This window comes from Oryctolagus cuniculus, chromosome 18, assembly GCF_051225735.1.
Source record: "Oryctolagus cuniculus isolate XC-2025 breed Fujian yellow rabbit chromosome 18, ASM5122573v1, whole genome shotgun sequence".
NCBI classification, from domain to species: Eukaryota; Metazoa; Chordata; class Mammalia; order Lagomorpha; family Leporidae; genus Oryctolagus; species Oryctolagus cuniculus.
The window spans coordinates 75,184,365-75,207,227 of NC_142884.1; the positions used below are offsets into that span (position 1 = coordinate 75,184,365).

The following is a 22,863-nucleotide window of genomic DNA, read 5'->3' on the forward strand; positions in this document are numbered from 1 at the left end:
TTGCTAAGCAATTGATTGAATCCACTTTTGTTACTATGTAATTACTACGCCGGCTGGAACAGCCGCCCTGACCATTTCTCAGTTTGCTCACTTTGGTCACCTAAAGGGCAGGTTTGGGGTAGGACTGCTCTTATTTGGTTAAACTGTTTGCACATGATCGATCACACCGCTCAATGTGATTCAGAGCAAAGGTTCTGTGGGCAGAAACGCTAAGTGTTCCTCGGGGAACCTCGCTGAGCCTTGCTGAGCCTCAGCGTTCGGTCCCCGTGACACAGAGGCCACAAGAGGCTGCCTTGTAAAGTTGGGGAGCGGTGTCCGTGAGGTGACTTAGCACCCCGCGTCACCGTCAGCTGCACTCAGCCACAGGTGTCCGCCCTTTGTCTCCGGGCTGCTGCTGCACACTTGTGAGACTTTGGGAAGTTTATTTACTCTGTACACACGTTTACCCACCTATGATGGGGGTGGGAGAGCCGTGCATCTCAGGATTTGTTGGATGATGAAGGGAGAGAGCAAAGCTTACAGGGTTGATGCGATGGTAAAAGGGGGCAGTAAAGGCACGTGGAGCACGGAGCCTGACAGCCATCCGCAGGAACCACGCATGGCACCGTGGAAAAGTTCCTGGCTTCTAGTGTACACTCAGGAGGGAATCCTTCCTCTGTCTCCAAGTCTCCCAGACTCTGCTCCTTGGAAAGCACACTTTTTTAAAAAAAAATTATTTATTTTATTTGAAAGGCATTGTTACAGAGAGGTGGAGGCAGAGAGAGAGAGGTTTTCCATCTGCTGGTTCACTCCCCAGGTGGCCGCTACATCTGGAGCTGTGCCAATCTGAAGCCAGGAGACAGGAGCTTCCTCCGGGTCTCCCACAAGGGTGTAGGGGCCCTAGGACTTGGGCCATCTTCCACTGCTCTCCCAGGCCACAGCAGAGAGCTAATCAGAAGTGGAGCAGCCGCGACTCGAAGCGGTGCCCATGTGGGATGTCAGCACTGCAGGCGGTCGCTTTACGCACTCGCCACGTGCCAGTCCCAGACGTCACACTTTGTAAATGCGAGAATGGCTGTTGCTTCCATGCACACAGTGCAGGCTCCGTGGTGTCCGCCATGTTCCGCAGGAAGTATGCCGTGGACTCGGCTCTGCAGAAACCAGGAGCTGAGCAGATTGAAGTGTCTCCTGGCTTGAGTAGCTAGAGTTGGAGCCTTTGGGAGAAACGCTCAGAATGATCCCGGTGTTTCTGTGTTGTTTCTAGACATCATCAGAAGATCAAATCTTGTATACGGTTCTTTGTGTGATCCCTAGCCATCTCCCCACATACAAAGAACCTCACGCTCTGAGAGAAGTGATTTCCCCAGAGCTGCTTCCAAAGGAGAAATGCAAATCCAGGTGCTGTGAACTCGCAGGCTCTGAGTTCCCTCTGTTGATTGTTCGGAAGCAAAATCGGCGGCTCAGTGCTGCTGCGTGTACCAGGCAGCTGCAGACCTGTGACTGAGCGGACAGGTATGTGTGTGTTGCCACCTGAACCTTCCTGAAGCTCTTCTCCCAATGGTTTAGGGACTGGACCCACACTTTGATGTCAGGGCAACCTAAGAAGTGTGCAGCTCGGGACAGACGGGTAGGCTGTGTGCTGGATTAGTCTCAGGAAAAAATGACATTGGAAAGATAAAGGCCAGTTCTCTTGTCAGGATTTAAATGCTGCATGTCTTCGCCCCACAGTCATAGAGAACATCCCTCTTAGAGAAGAAGGCACAGAGTTAGGCTGTTGTATCTGGTTGTTGGTGATCTGGGCCCAGGTGGAGGCTGGTGCAGTCTGAGTGTCAGCAGGCACAGTCCTTGCTCCTGGCCCGCCTAGTGAGTGCAAGGGTGTCTACACTGATGGGCTGTGCTGTGGCCGGGAGACTGTTAGCACCCAGGGGTGGGCGGGAGCTATGCTTGCATAAGGACAGCAGGTATCTGCCATGCTAGAGAGGCCGAGCCACCCCAGACACCAGCTGTGTACCTGCGCCACCTCGTGTTAGCCTTGGCAACAAGTCTGCAGGCAGGTGTTTGTTTTACAGTAGAGGGAGCCGAGGGTTAGAGAGGCGTAGGACTGTGCTCTCTGATACACGAATGCTAAGTGGCTCAGCAAGAACCTGAACCCCAAGCCCTATGCGCCAGCTGTGTGCTCTGAACCAACCTCCTGGAGACACAGCGGGGGCCATGTGATGCCCCTTCTCTCCGTGGCAGGGGAGGGGGCGTGTACTCTTTACAGCAGAGTCTGGCTTCTATACAGGGTAGAGGAGTCCCAGGACTGCGTCGCCAGCAGGAGTAGACAAGAGCCCCCTGAGTCCTTTTCCCGCTGTCTTTGAATTCCAATTATTTGTCTAAGACTCAAGTTCAAAAGCAGGGAGTTTGCAGGCTTCTGTCTTCATCACTCATTGATTGATTGTTACACCTGCTCCTCAAACTGAAATCATTGGCTCCCTGTCTGTCTGCCTCTGCGTCTTCACCATGGAGGGGTGGAAAAAAAAGAACTCAACCTGGCATCTGACAAGCCTGGATTTGATTGACAGTTCTTGGCAAACTCTGCAACTCTTTAGCGAGTTGATCCCTCCTCTGTGAGGTGAGGCTAATGATGCATATTAAGACAATGAAAATTCCTGTCGAAATGGCAGGGAAGTCCCTGCTTGGCTGTCTGTCCCCAGACACACACCTCACTCAGCCACCAAGTGTCTCCTCTTTGTCCCTCTCCCTAGTGAGACTGGGAAAAGAGAATTGAATATTTCCACTCAAAAATCTGCCAGTCTGGGGCAGGTGTTGTGCAGTGGGTTAAGCTGATGCTTGGCAGACCAACAATCACATCAGAGTGCCTTCAAGTCCCAGCTGTTCCACATGCAATCCAGCTTGCTGCTAGTAGACTTGGGATCAGCAGGTGGTGGCCCAAGTATTCGAGCCCCTGCTACCCACAGACGGAGTTTTTGGCCCCTGGCTTTGGCCTGGCCCAGCCCTGGCTATTGTGTGGCATTTAGGGAGTGAAGCATAGGATGGACGATCTCTCTCTCTCTCTCTTCTCTCTCTCTCTCTCTCTCAAAGCCTTTCAAATAAATAGAAATAAATATTTTTGAAAAAGTCTTCCAGTTATGCAAGATGCTTAAAAAAGAGGTGTTTGAGTCAAGTGATCGCATGTCTTACAATCCTGAATCCAACATTTGAAGAATATGGGGCCACCCCACGGGCAGCCCTGGGCTTTCCTTCCTTCTGGCTGGGTGCACACAGGGCTTTACCTGACCGTGGCCTCGGAGGCTGTGTCCTGGGTGCCCAGAGCGACAACTGCAGTCTTAGGTCTGCCCACGGGGATACTCACTTTTAGCAGCACAGATCAGGTGGAGTTTGAGAAGCAAAATGACTGCTTGGTTGTTTTCCTGTCTCTCCATGGAACGCTACTTCCATTCGAGAAAGAGGACAGAAACAGGAATGGCGGTGTGTCAGGCCTCTCATGTGGTCGCTGACTGTGCACCTGCCGCGTGCGTCTCACCTCCCATCCGGGGTCGTCTCCTGTGACGGGCGTCTCCGTCACTCTACCAGGCTGCTCCAGTTGTCTTTCCCTTTCTTGTGTAGAAAGGACGTAACTAAATTTTTCTTTCCTTGGGTTGAAAAGAGATTTTTTTAAAACCATTTTAGTCTCAAGAAGTTGTCTTAAAGTAGATGAAATAGGAATTGATTCTGCCTGTCGCGGAGGATCACCCAGGAGTGGGTGCCAGCACCCTTGGCAGGGTCACGCCTGGCGCTGTCACCGGTTCCTCATTTCGAGAAGCCTGGTTGCTCCTCCACCTGCTGTTCCTACATTCTCGGACGTCCCTTTCCTCACTAACGTACGTCTCTCCTACTGTGACGTACAGACCGATCACGCAATGAAACTTTAAAGCTAATAGCAATATTTTTCACATACAGGCTAAAAAAAAGTGTTTAAGAATCTCTACCTAGAAATAGCCAAAAGGATATCTTTGAGCTCCCTACTTCGGAGAATCTATGCCACCGATGAATCCAAAATGCGAGGAATTGTCTTTCATCCTGGAACATGTTCTTGGTAACTGTGGTCCCAGTGTTCATTAAGATAACCATGTGTCCATTATTATTGAAATGATCACTAAATGGTGATGGTTCTACTTTTAATAGTGGGTGGCTCTTTAAAGGGAGCTGGCAATAATAAGGAAATGCTGATGATATAAAGTGTGAATATATATTTGTATATAAGAATATATTTATGCATTCATGCAGTTCCTGTCAAACTCCCAGCAAGGATTTCTGTAGGCATAGAGAGCTTTATTCTAAAATTGATGTGGGAAAGCACAGGTCCCACAGTAGCTAAACAACCTTGAAAAACAAGAGGGAAGAGGGAACCTCTCTCCGGCTGAGGCTGAGAGCACACGGCTGCTGTCATCTAGGCCGTGCCACGCAGTGGGGCCAGCGGAGGCCAGGGGAACCCTGACTAGAGCTGCACTCACACACATGCACCCTCCTGATTCTTTTTTTTTTTTTTAGATTTAATGTATTTATTTGAGCAGTAGAGTTACAGACAGTGAGAGGGAGAGACAGAGAGAAAGGTCTTGCTTCCATTAGTTCACTCCCCAAAGGGCCACAACGGCCAGAGCTGTGCCAATCCAAAGCCAGGAGCCAGGTTCTTCCTCCAGGTCTCCCACATGGGTGCAGCAGCCCAAGCACTTGGGCCATCCTCCACTGCCTTCCCAGGCCACAGCAGAGAGCTGGGTTGGAAGAGGAGCAGCCAGGACTAGAACTGGTGCCCATATGGGATGCGGGCACCGCAGGCGGAGGATCAACCTGCTGCACCATGGCGCTGGTCCCGCCCTCCTGATTCTTAATAAAAGAACAAAAGCAGTGCAGTGGAGGAAATGGTTCCTTCCAGAAACACACTCCCATCAGAGAACAAACCTCAGTCTCCAAGCAAGAGGAACTCAGAATAGACTGACACCATTAAGGGAAGAAGTGGAAGGAGAGCTTAGTGAACTAGGGCTAAGGTAAGGCGTCCTTAGTCTGGACACCTGGGTCAAGAGTCCTAAAAGCAAATTTGGATAAATTGGACCTTATTAAAACAAAAAACCTTTTGATCTGAAAAATCCTGCTAACAAGCCACAGAATGGAGAAAACACGTACAGACCCCATGCCCAGCAGAGGACTGGGATCTCAAGTACAAAGTCATTTCAAGGTTTGTGGGAAACGTGGAATTTTTGAGTGCAAAGCATTTTGAAATGCATGCATAGATCCTTCCAGTGTGCATTGTCCACAAACCTTTAGACAGTCTTCATTAAATACAACACAAACCACACTAGAAGATGGGTAAAAGACATGAGCAGACATCCCACTGAAGGGAGTGAGCTAATGTCGATAGGCACGAGAGGGGCCGGCGCCGTGGCTCACTTGGTTAATCCTCCGCCTGCGGCACCCACATCCCATATGGGCGCCAGGTTCTAGTCCCAGATGCTCCTCTTCCAGTCCAGCTCTCTGCTGTGGCCCGGGAAGGCAGTGGAGGATGGCCCAAGTGCTTGTGCCCTGCACCCACATGGGAGACCAGGAAGAAGCACCTGGCTCCTGGCTTCAGACTGGCGCAGTGCCGGCTGTAGCGGCCCTTTGGGGAGTGAACTAATGGAAGCAAGACCTTTCTCTCTGTCTCTCTCACTGTCTATAACTCTACCTGTCAAATAAACAAACAAAAAAAAAGCTTAAAAAATAGATAGGCATGAGAGAAGCTGTTCAAGCCCATGAACCATGAGTGAAAAAAGGAGCATTACTAAATGTCATGAGAATGCAGAGAACAGTGCACCTGGACGCTCCTGGTGGCCAGGAAACCAGCCTGACAATCCCTTCTAAACGTAAGCGCGTGGCGGCCGCAGGACCCAACACTTGCCCTTCTTGGCATTCATCCCAGAGAAGTGAAAATCTACATTCCCCCAGAAACCTGAACCCAAACGTTCATGGCAGCTTGATTCATCATCGTGAGAAACTGAACACAGCCCACATGTCCTCCAGGAGGTGAATGGCTAAGCGAGCTCCAGTCTGTGGGACACCAAGATCTTGTTTCACCTTGTGTTTAGTTGTTTGCTGTGTTTTCCCTAGTGAGCATGTGTTAGTTTTGCAAAGAGGAAAAAATCAAACCTGTTTTTTTTTTGTTAAGTTCATTGCCAAGTACAGCAGTTTACGGTTCTGTTTTTAGTTTATCCTGAAACAGTTCCTCATTCCTCCATCTCTGTACCCAGATTTAAGCTGAAACCCTCTCCCGTGGCTACGCACACCCACACACAAACCAGGACCTGCTCAGGACAAGTCTGTCTGGACTCAAGTTCAGCATTGCTGACTGGCAGCTGAAGACGCAGTGGGCTGTTGTGGGAAGGTTGTGAAGCTGATGCCTCGCTGTGCTTCCTGTTTGTGATGCACGTTCCAAAGTCTGGTGCAGAGACAGGAGGTGCATCTTGATGGACGATTTCAAAGAGTAAAGTTGTAGACAAAGGAAATAATGAGAAAGAGACTATGTGGACACATGTGTTGACATCACCCCGCAGTGTGGTTCCCGTGCTTAGATGCAGACATCACTCGGAAGAAGCCGGAGCATCTGAGTGGTGGTTGAAGCCAAATAAATACAAGGTCTGCTCAGTGGGAAGAGGGTGAGGAGGCTATAAAAGATTCACCTCCTGCTTCCCGTTAGAGAGGTACCCGACCTGTATTAATATTTTACAAGTGCTGGGAGGTAGAAGACGGGTCGTTCTTCATCGCCAGCACCTCTACACTGCTAAAATTAAATAATGGATTTTTTTTAAAAGACAGAATTGTGGGAGTTGTGGAACTATAAAAAAATACTCCTCTCTTGGGGTTGTTGCATTTTTTTGCTTTTATCTTTTCTTCTCTCGAGAACATTTTGATTTACTTCTGTGATAAGCTTCTAACAAGCGGACAACCCAGGCGGCAGGGCGAGCCAGGCTGGGAAGAAAGGAGGTAGGCGGCTTACCAAGGAGCCTGGGTACACTTGTTTGGCTTCAAGTCAGAAAGTGTCAGGACTGGATGTGTGTCTGAGACTGAGAGCCCTCATGGTGCCACACGGGCTTGGGGCCTGAGCGTATCTGTCTGCTCCCCATCATCAACTGTCTCAGCCAAGAAACCACTGACCACTCCTTGAGAGGGCGTCAATTTGAGCCGTGACAATGGAGCACTGGGCACAACAGCGGCCACCGCCTCATCACTGTGCAGCCGTGCCTTCCCCGGGACTCCTCAGAGGCCCAGGCGCCTCCCTCCTCTTGAGCTGAAATCTGCCTGTCGGTAGCTTGCATGGTCTGGCTTTTCCGGAAACAAGACTAAGCCGATGCCATCCTCCGTGCATCTTTGGGCCCTGACCACGCTGGGACCTCCTGCCCCGTATTTTGGGGTCATCAGCCATTTCCCAGGCTGCACTGTGCACCTCTTGTGTAGAACCCAGCTTCTCCCTGTTCTCCCGGGTGCCCCGTCCCACTGTAGCATTCAGGCCCGCGTTCCCCTGAGATGCAGTTCCCCATGCGGCAGGACGGGTTGAGGGGCTGTCACCCACACGGCGGTTACTGGGCTGTTGTGTTTACCCATGGATGTCTGACGGGGAGGGACTAGTGACCATAAGTCGAGAGTACCCTGAACCCCCCGCCACACACACACACATACATGCACACCTCACTGAGGGATATCAGTGCGGGGCTTCTGACCCCCTACTCTCTGCCGAGTCTTTGCTGCCTGACAGGTGGTGTGAGCGTCTCTTCTTGGCTTTCTGTTGCAAAAAAAAAAAAAAAAAAAAAAAAAAAAAGAAAGTAAATCAGGCCTCTATGAGCATTGGAGGAAGGAGGGTGTTCAATTCATCCAATTGATCTTATTGTGTCCATGGCTTATTCAGGGAGCAAGCTGCTCTATTGTTAGAGAGAGAGAGAGAGAGACAGGTTTGAATCGTTGAACAAGGAAGGTCACTCACAATGGCTGTGTTGGAGACTACGAAGGTCTCGCTCTTGGAACCCAAGGCCAAGAAGCAGCACAGGTCCTCGCCGGAGGTTGACCAGCTGTTCTGAAACCATGCCCATGGTACACGCTCATGGACTTGGGTGTGTTCCTCCTTCCCTTTCTGACATGTGGCCCCTCTTTTCAGCTTCTCTTCTCATTGCTTCTTTATTTATTAGGAAATATTCAAGTGTCGGCTGTGGACCATGCCCTGTTCACAGCAGTGAACCAAACAGGAGCCCTGCTAGCCAGGAGTTTATATGTAAATGGTAAATAAAGACCACAGATGCTAACAGATCAGGACAGAGCGCGGTGCTGAGGGCTCTGTGAAGAAAACCAAAACGAGGCCGTGGGCACGGAGCATGGCGTTGGGACGCAGGGGCTGTGGCACTGGCTTCAGCTCAGGCACCCCGGGAAGCCCTTTCTGAGGAAGTGAGTTTGCCCGGAGATGTGAAAGGCAGCCGTGTCACGCGCCACACAGATGCCTGCGTGGAACGTTCTTGCGCAATTAAAGCTCTCTGCTGGACACCGTGGGGAAGCCCAGCTGCGGTCATTTTCTGTCAGGCAGTAATTTTGAAGACCAAGGAGGAGGCGAACGAGTAAGTCGTCTTGGAGGGGACTGTTTGCCAGCCGTAGGGTGGTGCCACACACCATGCTTGAGCCTCAGCTGGCCCCCGGCACACACGCGTGTCCATGGCTCCTGTTCAGGTGTCTCGGCGGGCTGATTTCTTTCCCCAGGTCTCTGCTGGCGGCCCTGTAGGATCTCGCCAAAACGGCAGAGGCAGCCTTCAGGCTGCTAAGTCTTGAAGGGTCCTGGGGCCCTGCTTGCCCCGATCCCAGTCTTCCCGAAGAAAGATTCTGAGTGGCCAGGCTCACCTGTTGGAGGGGAGGCTCTGGGTCACCAGTGTGTGATCTGACACCAAAGCACGGACCTCAGGGGGAAGGGAAGCAGGGTGGGGGTGGGCAGAGGCTGAAGACAGGGGCGGGCAGCGGGCTCTGCAGGGCCTCGAACGCACGCCTGAGAGGACCTCGGCGTTCCCCGAGATAGACTGGGAGGCCCTTGGAGGGTGGATCAGGGTGTGGCCGGTTGGGAGAGCTGGGGGCTGCTCAGGCAATGAGTGGCCCTCAGCTGTGTCCCCAGCCTTCCAGTCAAGCCCACGCAGGGCAGAACAGAAGGGCAGGCCTTCAAGTGAGAATGCAGTATTTTATTTGCTTTTGGCACGGCCAGTGTTCCTGAGTTCCAGTCTTAACATGAAAATTGACCCTGAACTAGAGGCAGAAGAAGAGTTGACACTCTGTGGAAGGGCAACCGACGCAGATTTCCGGGAGAAAGCGTTCAGTTGTTCGTGTTGATTGCCCTGCAGGGGGAACAGGTCCGGGTTCACCACACTCACTGTGTTGCACTGCTTTATCGGATCCGTGGTTCAAGTGAGCGCATGAATATTTGGTTTCGCCTTCCTCTGGGGACCATAACAATCGTAACTGTGGGAGAGGAGCAGAGTGACAGTGAGAAAGTCTGGTGCGTCCATCAGAGATCGAGTGTGTCCATCGAAGCTGCATCCAGGCCTGATTAACCTCCTGTTCCTTCAGAGGGCAGAACACGCGTGGAAACCTCCATGTTACACCTAAGACAAAGCTCAGCCTTCCTGCCAAGACGTTTGATGGACAGAGGGAATGAGACCCGTGGGATACCTAGAAAGCTGGGCACGTGGCTTCTCAGTCCCCCAGCCTGCCTGGTTCTGGCACTCGCGTGGGCTTAGATGAGCTTTCTGGCCGGTCTCAGTGCAGGGCCGTGTTGCAGAGTCCAGACTGGGCGCCTTGTAGGTTCCCTTCCCATGGTCAGTCCTGCGCAGCCCAGCACATGCCATTCAGCTGGCCACATGGAGCAGGGCTGAGGGCCGTGGGCTCTGGACGATGGGGATCAGAAGCAAAGGCGTTAGCTCAGCCTTCGTGGGGCTCAGCTGCTTCTCCTGAGAGTGCACAGTGGTGTCAGTGCCTGCACTATGAAGGTATCGCCAGGATCGAGTGGACTAATGTATGTGAAATGCTTAGCATAGCACGGGCGACAGAGTCCAGTAAATGGCCCCTTCTGTCATCAACAGCCAGTGGAGGCAATTGGCTTTATAAAGAGAAAATGCTTCTGTGGTTCATGGTTTTGGAGGTTCAAGTCTGAAACTGGGTGGCCCCCTGGTTCGGGATCTGGTTTGGCTCTGCGTGTGCGGTGGAAGGGATCAGAGATGAGCTGAGAATCAGAGAGCAGGTGCACCCGACTCTCACAGCAACCCGCCCCTGAGAAGTCAGGAGCAGAACAGAGGACCACCAGTGACCTCAGGGCCTCCCACCAGGCCCCATCTCCTAATGGTTCCACCGCCCCCACCCCCAGGCCGCCCTGGGGACCAAGCCTGTAATACCCAGGACAAGCTCACAGCCAAACCATAGCAGTCAGCAGTTCCATCAGGTCATTGCCATAAAAATAACCATTTTTAAACGACTGGGCACATTGATACCCTGCAGCATTTCATTGGCCTCACCTCCCGTGCTCGCCATGATCCCTCCAGGTTAGGCATTAATTCCTCTGTAGACAAGGGGCAGAATGGGGCTCGGAGAGGCCATGCAGCTGCCCCAGATTCCACGTGGTATGTGACCTCTGACCTGGGGTGCAGGTCTTTCCCTGCCTCCAATGTCCTCCTAAACACTGTGCATCGGTCAGGACCTGTGGTCTGTGTTGCTCAGAGTAACAAAGGTTGAGTTAACTCCTTTGGGAGTTACCTGGGAGCTGTGCTCCTCGTGGTCTTGGTTTTCCTGCGGACCCTGGTCTGTGCAGTCACTGCCCTTTGGAGCATGGCTGGTCACCAGGAGGAAGGCGAGGAGAAGCTGGCTAGCACACCAGAGCTCGTGGAGCTCTTGCCTGGGATAGCTGAAATGACGCTTGTCACATTGCTGTGTTTCATTGGCCAAAGCAACTCAGATGGCCACAGTCCACTCCAAGTGGCCAGGGCAATGCAGCCGTGGGTGCCTAGGAGGGAAGAGGCTGTTGGGACAGCCATCACGAATGCTCTGTCCGACCGCAAACCTGATTCCTGAGAGGAGGAGACAGTGGCTGTAGGAGATCTAGAGCTGTCACCAGTGCCGTCGGGGGCCATTGGGGGCCTTCGGGGGCCTTAAGGGGCCATCGGGCACCGTCGGGGGCCATCGGGGACCGTCGGGGGTGTCGGGGGTGTCGGGGTCCATCAGGGGCCATCGGGGGCCATCGGGGGTGTTGGGGTCCATCAGGGGCCATTGGTGGCCATCAGGGACCATTGGGGTCCGTCGGGGGCAATCAGGGGCTGTCAGGGGGCTTCAGGGGCCGTCGGGGGCCGTCAGGGGCCGTAGGGGGCATCGGGGGCCATCAGGGCCAGAGCTCAGGCAGGCATTCTTCAGGAACACAGTGATCAGAGAGGGAAACTCAGGGTGCAGGAAGACACCAGCAACCTGGGACGTGGCATGAAAGGATCCCGTTTTCCCCGACCGGAAAGGGATGCAAAAAGGTGGTGCTGATTCGACGGGGGGGACTCGGGTTTGAGACGAGTATAATGATTGATACCGAGTCAGCTTTCTGTCCCTCTGATCTGCTGAAGTCCTTTCCCACACAGCTCCACGTGGCTGAACACAGGGCTCGTGGCGGGCACTGACCTGCAAGTCCCCCAGGACGGGGAGTACCCTGGAGGTCAGCAGCGGTCAACACGTATGACCAAGGGAAGAAAAAGAGGTGGAGGAGACAGGATGTCAGAGGGAGGTGCCCTAAGGAGGAACACATCTTACAAGCATCTCGAGAGGAGGAACTGACGGTCGGGCTGGGCAACGGGTGGTGTAAGCTTGGCGTGTGCTGTTCTTAGCACACGCAGACTCAGCTGCTGCCGGGGGAACACCTGTGTGCCAATGACATATTTAAACCCAGGGAGGGCCAAGCATGCTTGAGACAGGCCACCTGTGAAAGTGTGACTGTTTCTGCCCTGAGGCCCTGGCTTTGCTGGCCCGGGACCCCTCTCCTCCACTGCTCGGGCCTTTCCTTCTGTTCTCCCTCTCTCTGCCTCTTTTTTTTTTATTTTATTTTATTTTTTTTTATTTTTTGAAAGGCAGAGTGGACAGTGAGAGAGAGAGAGAGGTCTTCCTTTTGCCGTTGGTTCACCCTCCAATGGCCTCCGCGGCCGGCGCACCGCGCTGATCCGAAGGCAGGAGCCAGGTGCTTCTCCTGGTCTCCCATGGGGTGCAGGGCCCAAGCACTTGGGCCATCATCCACTGCACTCCCTGGTCACAGCAGAGAGCTGGCCTGGAAGAGGGGCAACCAGGACAGAATCCGGTGCCCCGACCGGGACTAGAACCCGGTGTGCTGGTGCCGCAAGGCGGAGGATTAGCCGAGTGAGCCGCAGTGCCAGCCCTCTCTCTGCCTCTTAACTTCACAGCCTGGCACTCAAATGCAAACACGAGGAATGACGGCTGCTGAAGCCATCCCCAACCACCCTATTACACTCGGGAGCTTTCTCTGACAGCCTCGCCCCCACCTGAACCTGGTGTGTGCACCCCCTCATGTTGCACTTCAGTGGCTCCCAGGCCGTGGTCGCTGCCCTGTGCCCAGCCCTGGGCTCCTTACTCCTTCTCCTCCTGGGGCACCTTCACGACTTGCCTCCTTGGAGAGCCGTCGAGGTGAACACACTGGCCTGACTGGATTTAACTCTTAAGAACAGCCATGTATGCAGTCAGGCCTGGCCACTGCCCCCGGGAGTTTATAGTCTCATCTGAAAGACAGGCATTCAGTCTCAAAGCTCATGTAAAATTCCAGCAGCTAAGTTGTGAGAGAAAGGTGGAAATTTCTAGAAGACCATAATGAGTGAATGTGAGTTGGGAGTCACATGTCTCGTTCCAGTCTGGAGGTGGGGGACAGGGACCAGAGATGCTTTTTGCACCAAGATTCTTTTTTTTTTCTGCCAACTTTGTGATGGACTGTCATCTACTCATTACCAGGATAGTTCTCTACGCCCTGAAAATTCCCACCTCGGAATGTTCCAGCCAGGGGAGCATTAGAGGCATTGGTTCAGTTAGAGAGGAAAAGGGTGCTGGGGATTGGGTCAGAAGCAGAGCAGGCCCGTGTTGGCTGTGACAGAGGGTTCTACTGAGCGGAGCCCCGGGCAGATAAGGAGCAGGACGGGACTCAGTTGCTCTTTGACTTCCTGCTGCCTGGGAAGCTCGCTCTGGGGAGCTGTGAGAGCAGAGCCGGAATGAGAAGGAGCTGGTGCGCCACAGGAGTAAAGTGACTGCGTTTTCTAAAACAAAAGATGAACACAACAGACCCTGTATTTTGGTAAATTTCTGAGTTTATGGAGCATTTTATGGCCACATAAAAGCATGCAAATAAAGTGGCAGGTCTTCACTCAGAGCGTTAATCAAGCATCTCCCCTGCTCCAAACCCAGGAAATGTGGAAGGGGATAGAAAGCAGAGAGGTAGAGGGGCGCCCCTGCCGGCCCCCAAGAGGCGGTCTGCCTGTGTGTACTTCCACACGCACGCAGGTGAGGGTGGCCAGGGTGCCTGGAGTGGGCAGGACGGGGCCAGCGGCAGGGGCAGGGCAGGCAGCACTGAGTCCTCAGAGAAGAGGAGGGTGGGGGACGACAGGGCACGTGATGTCTGTCCAGGGAAAGTGGCACAGCACAGAGGACCCGCTGCTCACAGCGACCGTGGCTGAAGTAGAGCGTGGGGCCAGAGGGCCGCTGGGTTTCACCCAGAAGCCATGGGAAGTTTGCATCTGGTTTCTGCCCTGGTCGGATCTAGGTTTGCATTTTAGAATGACCTTTCTGGTTGCAATTAGGAAAAGAGAAGAAGCAGAAACGTAAATGCCAGTCCCGGTTTCCATGGATTTCCTCAGTGTCAATGTTTGTTGAAAACCCGCTGTGATCCACACTGGGAGCAGGGCAGGTCGGCAGAGGGGCTGGGGGCTCCTACACAGCTTGGTGACAGCGTTGCACATCAATCCAGTGCAGGTTTCCATGGACAAAAAGTGCCCGAGGTCAGTGCAGGTCAGGAAACTGAATCCACGAGGAGCCCCAGGATTGGCGATCGAGAAGCACGCACACTGACGGCCATGGCAGGCTCTGGGTCAGATCTGGGGTCAGCAAGGGAATAGCAGTAGAACAACTGGGCAAATCTGGCTGCAAGGGGGCTCCGGGAGTTCTCAGGAAAAATGGAGTAGGCAGAAAAATGGACTTTGTGAAGTCCCTTCACTTAAAAACCTGGAGTTGTGTTAATAGTATCACTGTTAGCTTCTCATTTCTGACCAGTGTTCTCTGCTTGTGTAGGACATTAACACTAAAGGGAAATTGGCTGAAAGTGACATGGGCCATCCATAGTCTCTTTGCAGCATTTCATTTAAAGCCAGTCCCCTCCAAAAGTTTATAAGTGCACACTCACATCCACTTAAGCGCCCCAACCACACTGAGCTGGGGAAAAAAACCTGTGAAACCATCCACATACAATGATCCCGTCTGTGTAAACTCTGTGAGATCATGCGTCTGTGTGGAAATTCAGGGAATAATGGCTTCATGGGACATCTAGCCTGGCCTCCCTGGCCATGGGCAGCACCGAGGGGCCGTGAGGACAGCACACAGCAGGGACTTCCAAGAGGCCGCTGGCTTGATCCGTGAGGCCTCGCGTTCTGTGACACTTGTGCAAGAACGAATGTCCTTGGATGCTCACGTCAGGTGACCCCCCCCTGCTCCAGGCCTCCGCGTTCCCTACCCCTCCCCACAGGTGGAAGACTCCAGTCCCCACGGTGCCACGCCACCCCCACCACCAGCAAGGAAGTCTCCTTTCTTAGGCTTGAATCAGGACTCCCACGTGCTATTCACCTACCCAGCCGGGGTCCAAGTACCTTGTCCTCATCATTCGCCCTCTCTGCCCTCCGAACCTGGAGGACAAGAAAAGCAAAACTTGAATTACAAGTAATAGGGGAGCCCAGCTCCTGGGGAGGCTGTGCTATGCTGTGGATGCACAGAGCGGAGGCCGCTGGCAGCAGGGTTCCTTCTGGCCGCAAGCAGTGCCCTGCATCTCTTCTGATCCATCCCATCCAACAGCAGCCAGCCAAGGACCACAGGCTCAGCGGCTGCAGCCCCCGAGCAATGGTTTTCAAGAGTTCAGCGTTGTGATCAAGGTTGTCTGGAAACTCACTCAGTTGGCATGGAAAACCACTGTGCCGCTCTGATCTCCCAGGGGTGGGTGGAGCTCTGAAGTCCCCCCTCTGAGCCGGAGAGGCCGTGGGAGATTCAGGGACCTTGATATTCCTCCTGAGTCTCCATGGAGCCAGACTTGCAGCTTTCCCTGCAGAGCCAAGCCCTCTGATACGTCCCCAAGGTTCCACCGAGCCCTGTGGTGCCTTTGACACATGTTGGTGGATGGGTCTAGTGGAGGCTATGCTGTTTTTGAAGGTTGCTGGATTATCAATGACAGCAGCCCTCAGTGGGGGATGTGCATCTGAGCCACCCGGGGTGCTTATTAAACCCCAGGCCCCACTCCCTTAGGTTGGGATGAAGGAAACTGGCTCTGAACAAGTAGGACCCTTTGGAGAGGGCCTGCCCACCCCAGGGTGCTTTGGGGAAGGGTTTTAACCCACACTTAGGAGGGAGTTGGAGAAGGGAGCCAATGGTGTGAGGGTGTCTTGAGAAGTTAGTAGAAAATGGAAGAAAAAGAAGTTTATTTTTGGTGCAAAATACTTTAGAAATCCATGCATAGGTTTTTTATATTATTCATTTTCCGTGAGCTTTTTGAAGACCCCACACAAACATGGTGGGGATGGAGAAGAGCCCAGTCTGCTCAGCTGCCCCTTTGAACCCAGGAAGTTTCCAGGGACAATTTTAAAAAGGACACCTGTTTCCTCAGAAAGGCGACTAGGTAGATGGATGGATGGGTGGATGCATGGATGGGTGGATGGATGGGTGGATGGGTGGATGGATGCATGGATGGGTGGATGGATGGATGAATGGGTGGTTGGATGGATGGATGGATGGATGGATGGATGGGTGGATGGATGGATGGGTGGATGGATGGATGGATGGGTGGGTGGGTGGGTGGGTGGATGGATGGGTAGATGGATGGAAGGATGGGTGGATGGGTGGGTGGATGCATGGATGGGTGGATGGATGGGTGGTTGCATGCATGGATGGGTGGGTGGATGGGTGGATGGATGGATGGGTGGGTGGGTGGATGGGTAGGTGGATGGATGGATGGGTGGGTGGATGGATGGATGGGTGGATGGATGGATGGGTGGGTGGATGGATGGATGGGTGGGTGGATGGATGGGTGGGTGGGTGGATGGGTGGGTGGGTGGATGGGTAGATGGGTGGATGGGTGGTTGGATGCATGGTTGGGTGGATGGGTAGGTGGATGGATGGATGGATGGGTGGATGGATGGATGGATGGGTGGGTGGATGGATGGATGGATGCATGGTTGGGTGGGTGGGTGGATGGATGGATGGGTGGATGGATGGATGGGTGGGTGGATGAGTGGATGGTGGGTGGGTGGATGGATGGATGGGTGGGTGGGTGGATGGATGGATGGATGCATGGTTGGGTGGGTGGGTGGATGGATGGATGGGTGGTTGGGTGGATGGGTGGATGGGTGGATGGATGGATGGATTTGCAGGTGCTGATGGCACACGTATTTTGGCTGAGATGATTTCTGAGTCTAACCCACTAACAACAATGATCTGATTATATTGTGATCACTACAGCAATTGCAGTTGTGAGCTTTGATTTGTTGTGCCCATTCTGTTTGCCAGGAGCTGTAATTTGTGAACTGTTCTCTAAAGCTTCCACAGCCTGGAAGTAAGCAGTGACATACAATTTTAAAGATGAGGCTACTCAGAGTCAAACAAAGAAGCATGGTCAGAGTCACACCGGTGGTCATTGCCAGAGCTAGACTCACAGCATGTACGATCATTTATTCACTCAACAGACACTGGCATCCGTGCCTGGTGCATCCCAAGTGCTGTGCCTGGCCCTGGGATCCAGCGCTGAGCCGGACAAGCTGTGGATTTTGACTTCATGGAGCTTCCAGGCATGCGGGAGTAGGTCAGGAGAAGAATGTGAGTTAGATTAAATCAAGCCAAGCTGTGATTACAAATGATTTTCATCAGAAGATCTCACATATCATATTTTTAATGAGCCTATTTTCCATTAATCTTAAAAATGCAAACAGAAGTAATTGATGTTTAATCAAAACGTTCAGTGTATTTCAAAAAAGACCATTTAAGTCAGAAAGAGGAGGTGGGGGAGAAACACTGCATTGCCCTACGGAGCACTGCCTCCCGGGGTCTTGCCAGGGACCCGGGACCTGACAGGTGAACCTTGGCATGAATTCATGCTGCCTTGGTACCACTGACACCTGGTGACATCTGTCAGAATTGCAGGGTTGGTGGCCCTGGAAATGGGAGTCTGTCCCCAGTGATGGCTGTCCATGACCTCAACAGTTAATTAGCAATTGTTGGTGATGAAGTGACACTCAATACAGGCACTTACGGAGGGGGGGGGTACACTCTAGATCCAGCTTATGCAAATAACAGTGCTCTCTCTAGGTACAACTTCAGACGCCGTGAGAGGACCCCCATACCTGGGCCCCTCCCAGTCTTGCACTGTGCTGACTCACTCACCATTTTGGAGTTTTCTAGGTTGTTCCTCACCTGCCCACTGCCTGGTTTCTGCTGCTCCCTCTCCCTGGAAGCCCCTCCCCAAACTTCACCTGCTGTGGCCGTTCTATGGCCAAGTCAGGCTTGACGTCTGTAGGGGATTGCCCTGAAGTGACATTGTCAGAAATGACACTGTCCAGAGCCGGCGCTGTGGCATAGTAGGTCAAGCCTCTGCCTGCAACGCTGGCATGCTATATGGGCACTGGTTCAAGTCCTGGCTGCTCCACTTCCAATCCAGCTCCCTGCTAATGTGCTGGGAAAGCAGAGGCAGATGGCCCAAGTGCTTGGGCTCTGCACCCACATGGGAGAACAGGAAGAAACTCCTGGCTTTGGATCGGCCCAGCTCTGGCCATTGAGACCACCTGGGGAATGAACTAGCAGATTGGGAGATCTCTGTGTGTGTCTGTAACCCTGCCTCTCAAATAAATAAATCTTAAAAATAAAAAAGAAGAAATGACAGTGTCTGACGGCGTAGTCTCCAGAGAAATTGAAGATGAATCCGTTCTTAGATATTTAAATGCTGTGACTGTGGCCAGCTTGCTTCCTCTCTCTGGGTCTCGGTGGCTGCATCCATTCATTAGGAGTAATAAAGTCTCCTGCCCTCAGCATTGTTTCAAGGTTCACAGAAAACACATGGCAAGTGCTCCCTCAGAACCTGCTCAGTGTGCCAGGGAGTGAAGGGGCTGGTGCCTGGGTACTCGTGCTCACCTAGAACCTCAGTCTGCACGCGTCGTGAATGGTTTTCAGCTGCCTGTTTGGGTTTGTGTAGGTAAATAAATGAATAATGTTCTGTTCCCCAGAGTTTAAAAAATGGCACAAAAGCACACACTCAAGTCGCCATCCTCCTTGGCCTGTCTCTGTAGACAGCCCGAGGGCCAGAGCTGGTGGGGGTTTGCATGTTAGGGTGAGTCGTGCCAGTAGTGACGGTATCGTTGGCAGTGCCACGTCCATGGCTACGTGGCAGCTCAGGCACCTCGGCGGTGGCACCTGGGGTGAGCGGAGGGCCCTCAGCTGTGTCTGCAGCACGCTCCCTGCATGTCCTCCTGCTCGTCCTCAATGTCGCCCTGCTTCTCTGTTCACCAGGTGGTTGACAGCGACAGGCCTGAAGGGTCCAAGTTCCGGCTCACCGGAAAGGGAGTGGATCAGGAGCCGAAGGGCATTTTCAGAATCAATGAGAACACGGGGAGCGTCTCTGTGACTCGGACCTTGGACAGAGAAGCCATCGCTACTTACCAGGTGAGTGCCCCTGGCCGGCCCCCCCTGCCTGCAGGGATGCTGGCGTCCCCCTGAGCTCGTGGCCGCCTCACTGCCGGCCTGCGCGGTGTTAGGGTCTCAGCAGGAGCGAGGTGGAGTGGCAGCCCCAGCCGGGGCCAGGGTCAGGGAGGGGAGACGGTGCTGCAGCCCAAGGGTCAGACGCACGAGGGAAGAAACAGCAGCGTGGATGGCTGTGTGTGAGGGTTCTGGTTGTTTCCCTGGTTTTCCTAACCACCCATCTAGTTGGCTGTGAGTGTCCAGGCAGGAGAAGATGGGGTGGGGACACTGGAGGCCGCGGGGCTGCGTGGGTATAGGGTGGCCGCAGGATAGCAGCCGGCTTCCTCCCCGACCTCTGTCCGAGGCCTCACCACGCAGCAGTGAGCCGCGTGGCTTCAGCGTCTGCCGAAGGGGTGTCTGGTGGTTAGAGAGACTGTGTTGGTGCCTTCGGAAGTGTCCAGCTCCAGCTGCATGTGGTGGCAAGCAGAGGGGAGCTGGCAGCTCTCAGGGCCCCACTACCGTAAGAACCAGTGCCAGGCCATGCGTGCACGGCCTCCTCTCTCTCCCTGCTCAGCGGGCAATGTGCAGGAGGTGTCGGACACAACCAAGGAGGGACCCCACGGAGTTCATCATTTCATAGCTCCGGGATAGAGAGCTCTGGGCTGAGAACACTGCCACGCAGCGCGGCTGCTGTGTGAGCTGTGTGACCTCGGGCAGTCCACTTGCCCTCTCTGATCTTGTGATTCCCATCTACAAAGTACTCACAGTGCTAGCCCCTCAGGGATGAAAAAAGACAGAATTACCATTGCATGCACTTAGCATGATGCCCAGCACTCAGCACGTGCTCACTAAATCAGAGCTACTCCTCGTAACTTTCTTCCTGAATGTTTTTGCATTTTTCACTAAAGTTCCCGGAGTTCTAACACCCGCTCCCTCCCTCTAACCCTGACGTCTGCTGCGGACGTAGTTTACCTTTGGTTGTGATGTTGAATATCACAGCGTTTGCTGCCACTCTTAAGTATCCGAGACATTGCTGGGTGGATCTGAAAGAATAAAAGAAAGGTGGCCTTTGGGGGCGGGGCAGGGGTCCTGTGCACTGCAACAGGACTGCGATGAGTCAAAGCCAGGGAGAGACACGGTGACCGGGAGTGGGAGGAGGTGAGAGATGTCTTGGGTGGGGCTGAGCCCACCTCCGTGCGGACTTTGTCTTCAGATAGCAGTGACCCTGGCCTCCAGGGACAGGAAGCAATCCTCCTAAGAGGGGGAGAGATTTGGGGCCAGAACAGCAGGAAAAAGGACTCTGACAGCAGCCTTCCGGGGCTGAGGAGAGGGGACCGTGGGCCACCCAGCTTCCTTGCTGTCCGTGTTCCCCAGAAGGCAGGCAAGGGCTCCTCCAGGGAGGATTTCCCAAGCGCGCCGCCCTTTAGAGCTGAAGGCAAAGCTGCCGCGTGTGGCTGTGCAGGGCCCGGGGTGCCCAGGGGGCGTGGTTAAAGGGGTGAGAGGGGCCCAACCCAGGCGTGGTTTGCTCAAGGACGGCTGTGCCGGACACAGGGCAGTGTCCCCTGGACAGGGCTGCCCCTCCTCGTGTTCACCGTGGCTGAATAAAAACCTCACTTACATTTTCCTTTAAATAATTTTATTTTTATCCAAGTGGACCAGAAAATCGCCCTCCAAGCGTTAGCATGGCTGTGTCCACAGCTGTGTGGCCTTGAATAACTCACAGACCCTCTCTGATCTCATCCATGAAGGAGGGGCAGTGCTACGCCCTGTAAGGATCTTGAGGGAGGGAGTCAGGGGTCAGTGGTCACACAGAGCTTGGTGCTGGAGCCCCTCCCGGGTTCTTGGAGTGAGGCTGTGTAACCCCACAGTAGTTAGAGCCATGGATTCCACACGCCGCCAAACTGACTGTTTTAATCACAGCCGTGGTGAACTTGGCCGAGTATCTCCCTCAACTTCCTAACCTGGAAAATGGGAATAATGGTACTAACAGAGATCCCACAGGCCTTCACGAGGACTGAATAGATCAGGCTGTGGCAAGCATTTAGAACAGTGCAGGGAGCCTCCTAAGCAGTTGTCCCTTTAGAGAGAGAGAGAGAGTGATTGATTGATGATGGCAGAGGCAAAGGAAGCTGGAAGAAAACACCAAGGCGGCTGAGTTGCAGCCTGGCCTGCCCATTTCAAACGTTTGCTTTCCTGGGTGACTGGGGTGTCTATTACAGCGTCATCATCGACTTCGTAGTATAGGGGTCCGCTCATTCTCTGCGTGAGGGCCCCTCAAAAAGTCCCACGATCCGCATCTTCGGTGAACCTTGGGGGACCCCTCACGTATTCCAGTGCTTGCAGGAGTGAAGCCCGCTGGGTCTCCCCACTCCAGGTGGAACAAGAACCGGGTTACTGCGTGTGGGTCTGCTTTGGGCACTGGCGCAGTGCAGCCCCCAGTCCACATCAGGCGCCTGTTAGAAACGCCTTCTGTCTTAGAGCCGTTGTGTCCGTGGCCGCCAGCGTGGCTGGTAGCAAACCTGCTTCTTCAAAGAGCAGAGTCTGGTCCCCAGACTCCCAGGTTTTCATTCCTGCCCTCCAAGTGTGAGAAGCAGAGAGCAGGGGGCCGAAGGCATTGATGCTATAATTGCGGCATCACGGTTGTGTCTTTACAAGTCAAATGCTACTCAAGTGCACGGACGTGCTATTGTGTCAACGTGTTCCAAATCCGACAAGAAAGTGTTTTGATCTAAGCCTCGGGGATTTGTACGATAAGACATAATCTGGGATGCGTTTGTCCTTGGGTCCCGGAGTGTGGATTGTCATTGGAGCTAGCGTCGATTGAACGCTGCATGGCACATATTGTGCTAAACATCCATAGACATTCTCTCATTTAATCCATTTCACACAAGAGACTAAGTAAGTAGGTGTTAACACCATTTGACAGATAAGCAAATAACTGTTAAATAAGTTTTGCAAGGTCTCACTGCTGGCGTGTGTTGGATTTAGGATCCATATCTATTTCTCTCCAGCTGCAAAGCACCACATTTTCAGTCACTCAAATGCTTCTTGCTGGTGCCCCCCCCCCCGCCCCAGACCCTGAAACCTAAGCCGCAAATCTCTCCGCTCTTTCCTGGGGGTTCCGCTGATTGGCGCCGAGAAGGCGGTGTGACAGCTGGGCGATCTGTTACTTCGGACCCACTGTTGCTGCTCCCTCCTTCCCTGCCCCGGCCCCCTCAAAGGGTTTCCCATGCGTCTGACCCAAAGTGGGACCTGGCACAATAATTCGGTTATTGCAGAATTGGAAGCTGACATATGAATGCAAAGCCGCCTGAAATAGTACTCATTATTATGCATTTTGCCAGCCTTTGAGTGATTTGTGAACTCTTCATTGGAATAAAGTACTGTAAATGATTCATGAATGACCAAGTTTATGAAATTCTATAAAAATATTAGCAGGTGGTAATGATTCCCTCACACTGTGAATATAATCTGCTGGCTGGAATTTGTCAATATGGGAGAACAGGAGTGGAGTGAGAGACAGCGTCTTTCAGGCAAGTGGTGGGGACAGACGGAGGCTTCGGCTGGGTTCTGCCGGGGACGTGAGGCGTGACAGGAAGCCACATCCTAGTGGTGGGCAGGCGTCCTCAGCAGGCTCTCACCCTGACCTCCTGCCAGACTGGGGGATACACGGGTGACTGGGAGTTGGGAGTCTGGTGGCAGAAGGGAGGAGCTCTGGGGAGGAGGGCAAGGGTTGGCATTTACTGAGCACCTACCAAGTGCCCAGGGATCCCTTAGGTCCCTGGCACGCATAAGCCTACAAAAATAGTTTCTTATCTTGTGCGGCCTGATGGACTAGCTGGGAGCCCGAGGGGCTCGTGCCCAACATGTGTGGTTACAATTGTCAGTGCCCACCTTTCGTGGACATTGCAG

At 53.3% G+C, this 22,863-nt stretch overlaps 1 protein-coding gene across 2 annotated transcripts in view; it reads left to right on the forward strand.

Annotated features, from left to right (window-relative positions):
- CDH13 (cadherin 13) overlaps positions 1-22,863 on the forward strand; it is a 1,120,403-nt gene that overhangs the window by 655,432 nt on the left and 442,108 nt on the right. For both annotated transcript variants that reach the window (XM_051847323.3, XM_051847322.3), the window contains exon 5: positions 18,784-18,936. In XM_051847323.3, the coding sequence (XP_051703283.1) occupies positions 18,784-18,936 (153 nt within the window). The remainder of the gene's footprint in view (positions 1-18,783; positions 18,937-22,863) is intronic.